The following is a 7500-nucleotide window of genomic DNA, read 5'->3' on the forward strand; positions in this document are numbered from 1 at the left end:
CGTCGTCCGACATCACCACCTGCGAGATGGTCAGCACCTTCTGGTCGCGCGACAGCAGCAGGCGCGAGTCATTGGTCAGGACCTTCCCCCCCTTCAGCCAACCGTAGGTGGGCTTGCTGCCGTTGTCGTGGGAACAGTGGAGGTGGAAGAACTCGCTGAGCTCCAGGACCGAGGAGGCGATCATCTGGACGTACGGCCTGGACACGGGGACTGGACAGGGAGGACAGCACTATTACAACATTGTAATTACTACATTATCATTACTACATTATCATTACAACAATGTCATTACTACATTATCATTACAACGGTGTCATTACTACATTATCATTACAACGGTGTCATTACTACATTATCATTACAACAGTGTCATTACTACATTATCATAACAACAGTGTCATTACTACATTATCATTACAACAGTGTCATTACTACATTATCATAACAACAGTGTCATTACTACATTATCATTACAACAGTGTCATTACTACATTATCATTACAACAGTGTCATTTCTACATTATCATTACAACAGTACCATTACTACTCGTTACTAGATTATCATTACAATGGTGTCATTACTAGATTATCATTACTACAGTTACTACTGCAGTTATGTCTTGCTCTCCACCGCTCCGAGAGCGAGTGTGGAAGGAATGCATGTCTTGGGTGAGGGTGGAGGAGAGACTGGCTTACAGCCTGGTCCAATATATTACACACATTTGTGCCTCAAGGCAACATACACACAGAATACACACAACTGGTATTGTCATGAGACTAGACATGCCTTCACCAAACCTCTCACATTACTTTACTTAACACCAGTGCTTTAAAGAAATCCGTAATGTATACAGCTATGTCAATAGTCATAATAATAATAATAATAATAATAATAAACTTCATTTGTGTAGCACCTTTCATACAAATAAATGCAGCTCAATGTGCTTTACAACAGAGAGTGTGCATGCACTAAGTCCTTCACATAAAACTAGACAAAATAAACAAAAAGCAGGAAAATAAGATGGAAGATAAAATACTGGAATCTGGAACAAACTGAATTTAACCCCGATTACCAGTATGATCAGCTTTAAAATAAGAAGAGCACTCACTCAGAGATTAATGTATTATGAGTATTAGCACATTGTGTTTATAGAGCTCTTTCAAGGTATTCAGAGACAGGTTACTTACTGTAGGCTACACTTGAGATTCAGAACTAGAAAAAGCTACCTCTGGGTATACCTCTTATTTTTATATGATTTTGTTTTCATCTCATGTATTCTGTGCTATTGTTAGGATATTTTGTGTGTACATAATGTGGTTTGTGCTTATGCACCGAACAGCAGTTCAGAGTACTCGGCCTTCCTGCAGACCCTAAGTGGAGTCCTATTTGGGGCTCCTGCAGGGGACTCCACTGTCCTATTGGGGGACTTCAATGCACACGTGGGCAATGGTGGAGACACTTGGAGGGGCGTGATTGGGAGGCATGGCCACCACGATCTGAACCCGAGTGGTGTTTTGTTGTTGGACTTCTGTGCTAGCCACAGTTTGTCCATAACAAACACCATGTTCGAACACAAGGATGCCCACCAGTACAGCTGGCATCAGAACACCTTAGGCCAAAGGTCGATGATAGATTTTGTTATTGTATCATCTGATCTGAGGCCATGTGTTTTGGACACTCGGGCAAAGAGAGGGGCAGAGCTGTCCACTGATCACCATCTGGTGGTGAGCTGGTTTCAATGGCAGGGGAAACCTCTGGACAGACCTGGAAAAACCAAGCGTGTAGTGAGGGTGAACTGGGAACGTCTGGAGGAAGACAGCTTCTCTGGCATCCCTGTGGAGGTTGGGGACATCGAACATGAGTGGTCGGTGTTCAAAGCCTCCATTGCTGAAGCTGGGGCTGGGAGCTGCGGCCTGAGGGCCATAGGTACCTCAAGGGGCGGTAACCCTCGGACACCGTGGTGGACAGTGGTGGTCAGGGAAGCAGTCCGACTGAAGAAGGAGGCCTTCCGGGATATGTCCAGAAGCAGTTGCAGGGTATCGGCTGGCCCGGAGGGCTGCGGCTTCGGCCGTGATCAAGGCATGTTCCTACCGTCCCCATGTCCTTGTTCCTACCGTCCCCGTGCCTACCGTCCCCATGTCCCCGTTCCTACCGTCCCCATGTCCCCGTGCCTATCGTCCCCATGTCCTTGTTCCTACCGTCCCCATGTCCTTGTTCCTACCGTCCCAATGCTTACCGTCCCCATGTCCTTGTTCCTACTGTCCCCATGTCCACGTGCCTACCGTCCCCATGTCCTTGTTCCTACCGTCCCCATGTCCCCGTGCCTACCGTCCCCCTGTCCTTGTTCCTACCGTCCCCATGTCCTTGTTCCTACCGTGCCCATGTCCCCGTGCCTACCGTCGACAGTGAGGTTGATGTGTCCCTCCCCGGTGAAGGAGTCGTCTGTGATGGAGACCTCCACCTCGTAGGCCCCCTCGTCCGCCGGCTGCAGGCTGCGCAGGAGCAGAGACCCGTTCTGCAGAACCAGGACCCGGTCCCGGTACTCCGGCCGCAGGCTCCCGATCACGGCGGCGCCCACGGACTGGACCACGGTCACGGGCTTGTCCCGCTCACGCCTCAGCTGCCACTTGATGACGGGCGGGTCGGCGCTGCGGCTGGAGTAGGCGACGGACAGGAGGGCGTCACCCCCCAGGGTGCCCCTCACCAGGGGGCTGGGGCTGGTCACGTTCACCCCCCACACCCGGGTGCTGCCTGGAGGACAGCACAGAGGACAGGACTGGACACACCTTTTTTTATTCTTTTTTTTTTTTATCACACATTACAGTCAAAGACAACATTTTACACACAACAAACAGACAAGAGAAAACGAAACAAAACAACCACAACAATAAAGGCAGGATTGGGGAGGGGAGGGGGCGGGGGGGGGGGCGGGGCGGTATACTGTAGAGCAGACATAACAATCAAAGTATTCAAACAAGCATACACAACATGTAGACCTATATACATGTATACATGCAACACATATGCACAGACACATATGTACACATATTATGGGTGTAACAATATATCGTGCCACAAGTATATCACGATACAGAAACGCCACAATACGTATCGTCAAGGTGAAAACAATATTGTGATATGTTTATTGTATATCATTGAACGCTGGCTACACAACGCTGGTAACAAACACGTCTTTTGTCTCTAGGCCTATCCATGATATTACAACAGTTAAGCTCTAAATTCACAAAGTGTAGTGGAGTAGAGATGTTACTACCAATACCTACTACAGCTGCCCTTAGAATGTACGTACTTTGCAAGCAGTAGGCATCCAATTGGGACATACTACCTTGTCATAACATTGCACCTTGAAATTTGCCCACATGCGTCGCTGTCCATAACGTGACATTCGTCTACAGCTGTCACGACTCGCACATGTGACGCACATTTCCGCTGCGCACAGGATTGTGGGTCAGAATAACCAGAAAAGCCTGCTGGCTTGCATACTGCAAAATACGACCGGATGTAGTAGGACATCCTGGTATTTGTGCCATACTGCATGTGGCATACTATGTATTGGGACATACTACATCCTGTTTTGGCATACTATATAGTAGGGTAGTATGCGATTTGGAACGCAGGCCCAATGTCCTCCCTAAACCCTCAAGCCCTGAGCCCTCACATACCCTAAACCCTCAAGCCCTAAACCCTCATGCCCTGAACCCTCAAGCCCTGAGCCCTCACAGACTTATTGACGTCACCTGGTAGTGGTTGAGTGTGAGAGGCTGCAAGGGCTCAAAATGGTATAAAAGGAATAGGACAGCACTTGTAAGATCACATTACGTTGACATGAAAACATATTTCTTACTATTGTAGGTGTGGGACTTTATATTTTACATTTCAATTTTACATGTTTTTCTTGTAGGCCTTCATGTAAATTAATTTTGGGCTGAGTCAAATCCCCTTTACATTATCACAGCTCTCTGTGTTACCCTCAAAACATGTCTGTTCAACTTGTTGAAATCATTTCATTTTGTGGTCATATGTGAACTACATTACTGCCTGTGTGATTCTTGTTTATGATGAATCCAAAAGTATTTACTTAAGAATGACAACACACATTCCTGCACCTCACGACTCTTTCCATATTCATGTTGGAAATCTCAATTCAAAGAACACTGCACCGAAATGGGTGATTAATGTCATACTGCTTTTAACTGGGAAATCATATGATTTAGAGCAACAGAAATCGATGTAATTTATAACCATAGCCTACCTACATATTTTTTAACAAATCAAATTATACAAACCCATAGGGTTAATATCCTATACTTAAAAATAATGAAACCAAAAATAATCATAAGGCTACTTGTGCAGATAAGCAAGTCCAGCTGAAAACATGAAAACATATTTTGTTTTGTAACGTGAACATTAGGGTTGGTGGATCTGTCTGTGCTTGTTTATTGGCTGTTCTTCAGGTGACCCGGTGTTTCACGTCACAACGATATGAACTGTGGGTAATTCCCTTAGGCGAAGTCTGCAAAAGTGCAGACTCACGGTAAGGGGGCATAAAGGGCTCAATGGTCTGCCAGAGAGCCCTCATGTACTTGACGATTTGACAATGGGACAGCCCTAACCCCTCACCCACTTAGCATGAATGTGCCTCAAAGTCTGTGAGTCCGTAAGGGTGGACATTGGGACTGGGCCATACATTCTGATACAGGTCAGTAGACCTACTGTAGACACACACAGCAACATCACCCCCTGCTGGATCGGGGAGGAACATCACAGGGGGTGGAAATAGAGCGGTCTGGATCTATATCTACAGAGACTGATAGCTCTGCTCAGTCATGCTCTCACAGAACTCTGCTTGCATCTCCAACTCAGGAACCTTTCACCTTATGACCTTCATCAGTCATTCTCCCAAAAGGACATGAACTCTCTCATATCAAACTGGTTTGGATGCGTGTCCCACTAATTGTCCTCCCCCTGCCAGGTGGATGAAAGGGGAAGGTTTAGACCGTAACACACATATCAACCTTTAGAGCCGCACTCTGCCCTGGTAACCAGACACAGTGAAGTCATTCTGCTCACAGCAGGGGGTCCTATAAGTCGCCACATCCTGGCTTCACGGCAGACCCTTTTCATACACCCCTCAACAGGGAGAGATGGAGAGAGAAAAAGAACGATGGGGAGAGGGGGGTTGGAGAGAGAGAGAGAGAGAGAGAGAGAGAGAGAGAGAGAGAGAGAGAAAATAAGATAATGATGATAACCATAATGATGATCACACAGAGAGAGAGAGAGAGAGAAGAAGATGATGATGATCACCTCTGGAAAGGTATAGGTAATGAGGTGGAGTGGCCCATGTCAGAGGAAGGTCACTGGGCGGGTGCAGTATAGCCTGCTAGCATATGGCTCAGTGTAAAAGAGATATAAGCTAGCTTGTCCACCCCCCAGGGCTACCGCCAGCACCTCTGGTCGTTAGTAGTAAGTGATGGCCGCCACTCGGCCTGCTGGGTTATATGTATAGAGAGAGGAGGGGGGGGGGGGCTATGCTCCCCGTAGCGAGTCTGCATGGCTTCGCTTCATCGCCCTGGCAACCATTTGTGCCGCTGATGGGGGTTGCCAAGGCGAGGAAACAAAGACGAGGATTGTTGGACTGTTTCCTCCCAGAGAGAGGGGGTCAGAGAGAGAGAGAGAAAGAGAGAAACATGTTCTTTGGCTCTTTGTGTTTGGGAGAGTAGGACACAGACACAGGGTCCAGTGATTCTGCTAATAGCAGTTCCTCACCATCAGGCCCTGTTCTACATCTCACTCCTCTAGCTGCAGAACCAGGGTCTGGGTGAAACCAGGCTCTGACTGCCCTGTCCCAGAACCAGGCTACAGACTGCCCTGTCCCAGAACCAGGCTACAGACTGCCCTGTCCCAGAACCAGGCTACAGACTGCCCTGTCCCAGAACCAGGCTACAGACTGCCCTGTCCCAGAACCAGGCTACAGACTGCCCTGTCCCAGAACCAGGCTACAGACTGCCCTGTCCCAGAACCAGGCCCCTCAGCCAGGCCACAGAGACTCCTGATATCCTAATAATACTTAACCTACATCCCCCTCCCACCCTCACAATAGACCTACCCAACCCTCACAATAGACCTACCCAACCCTCACAATAGACCTACCCAACCCTCACAATAGACCTACCATACCCTCACAATAGACCTACCCAACCCTCACAATAGACCTACCATACCCTCACAATAGACCTACCATACCCTCACAATAGACCTACCCTACCCTCACAATAGACCTACCCTACCCTCACAATAGACCTACCATACCCTCACAATAGACCTACCATACCCTCACAATAGACCTACCATACCCTCACAATAGACCTACCCAACCCCAACCCTCACAATATACCTCCCCCGACCCTCACAATAGACCTACCATACCCTTACGATAGACCCACCATACCCCAACCCTCATAATAGACCTACCCCAACCCTCACAATAGACCTACCCTACCCCAACCCTCACAATAGACCTACCCTACCCCAACCCTCACAATAGACCTACCCTACCCCAACCCTCACAATAGACCTACCCCAACCCTCACAATAGACCTACCCTACCCTCACAATAGACCAACCCTACCCCAACCCTCATAATAGACCTACCCTACCCTCATAATAGACCTACCCTACCCCAACCCTTATAATAGACCTACCCCACCCTCATAATGGACCTACCCTACCCCAACCCTCACAATAGACCTACCCCAACCCTCACAATAGACCTACCCCACCCTCATAATAGACCTACCCTACCCTCACAATAGACCTACCCTTCCCCACCCTCATAATAGACCTACCCTACCCCACCCTCATAATAGACCTACCCTACCCCACCCTCATAATAGACCTACCCTACCCCACCCTCATAATAGACCTACCTCACCCTCACAATACTGTAGCTCCAGGCTGCAGACCCAATCCTGTATGGAGCTCATCCAGCAGAGCGGCTGCACATGAACAATAACAACCAACAACAGCATGGCTGGATTAACCGGGTTATACAACACTGACACACTATATAGGATGAACACTGACCCACAATAGATAAACACTGACACACTATATATGATGAACACTGACACTATATAGAATGAACACTGACACTATATAGAATGAACACTGACACACTATATAGAATGAACACTGACCCACAATAGATAAACACTGACACACTATATAGAATGAACACTGACCCACAATAGATAAACACTGACACACTATATAGGATGAACACTGACCCACAATAGATAAACACTGACACACTATATAGGATGAACACTGACACACTATATAGGATGAACACTGACACACAATAGAGGATGAACACTGACACACCATCTAGGATGTTATTCGTTTCACAGAAACAAGAAAAAGGAACATTGCTGGTAAAAGTAGTAACACAACACTGTCTTCTACACCAGTAGATGTGC

At 47.5% G+C, this 7500-nt stretch overlaps 1 protein-coding gene across 1 annotated transcript in view; it reads right to left on the reverse strand.

The window, feature by feature from the left end:
* hepacama (hepatic and glial cell adhesion molecule a) overlaps positions 1-7500 on the reverse strand; it is a gene marked incomplete at both ends in the record, with an annotated part of 35139 nt that overhangs the window by 2874 nt on the left and 24765 nt on the right. Inside the window, 2 exons of the mRNA XM_084454529.1 lie at positions 1-210; positions 2399-2752. The exon at positions 1-210 is cut by the window's left edge and continues 72 nt beyond it. Coding sequence (XP_084310655.1) covers positions 1-210; positions 2399-2752 — 564 coding nt within the window. The remainder of the gene's footprint in view (positions 211-2398; positions 2753-7500) is intronic.

Source organism: Borostomias antarcticus (genome assembly GCF_949987555.1).
Source record: "Borostomias antarcticus genome assembly, chromosome: 1".
In the NCBI taxonomy this organism is placed as follows: Eukaryota; Metazoa; Chordata; class Actinopteri; order Stomiiformes; family Stomiidae; genus Borostomias; species Borostomias antarcticus.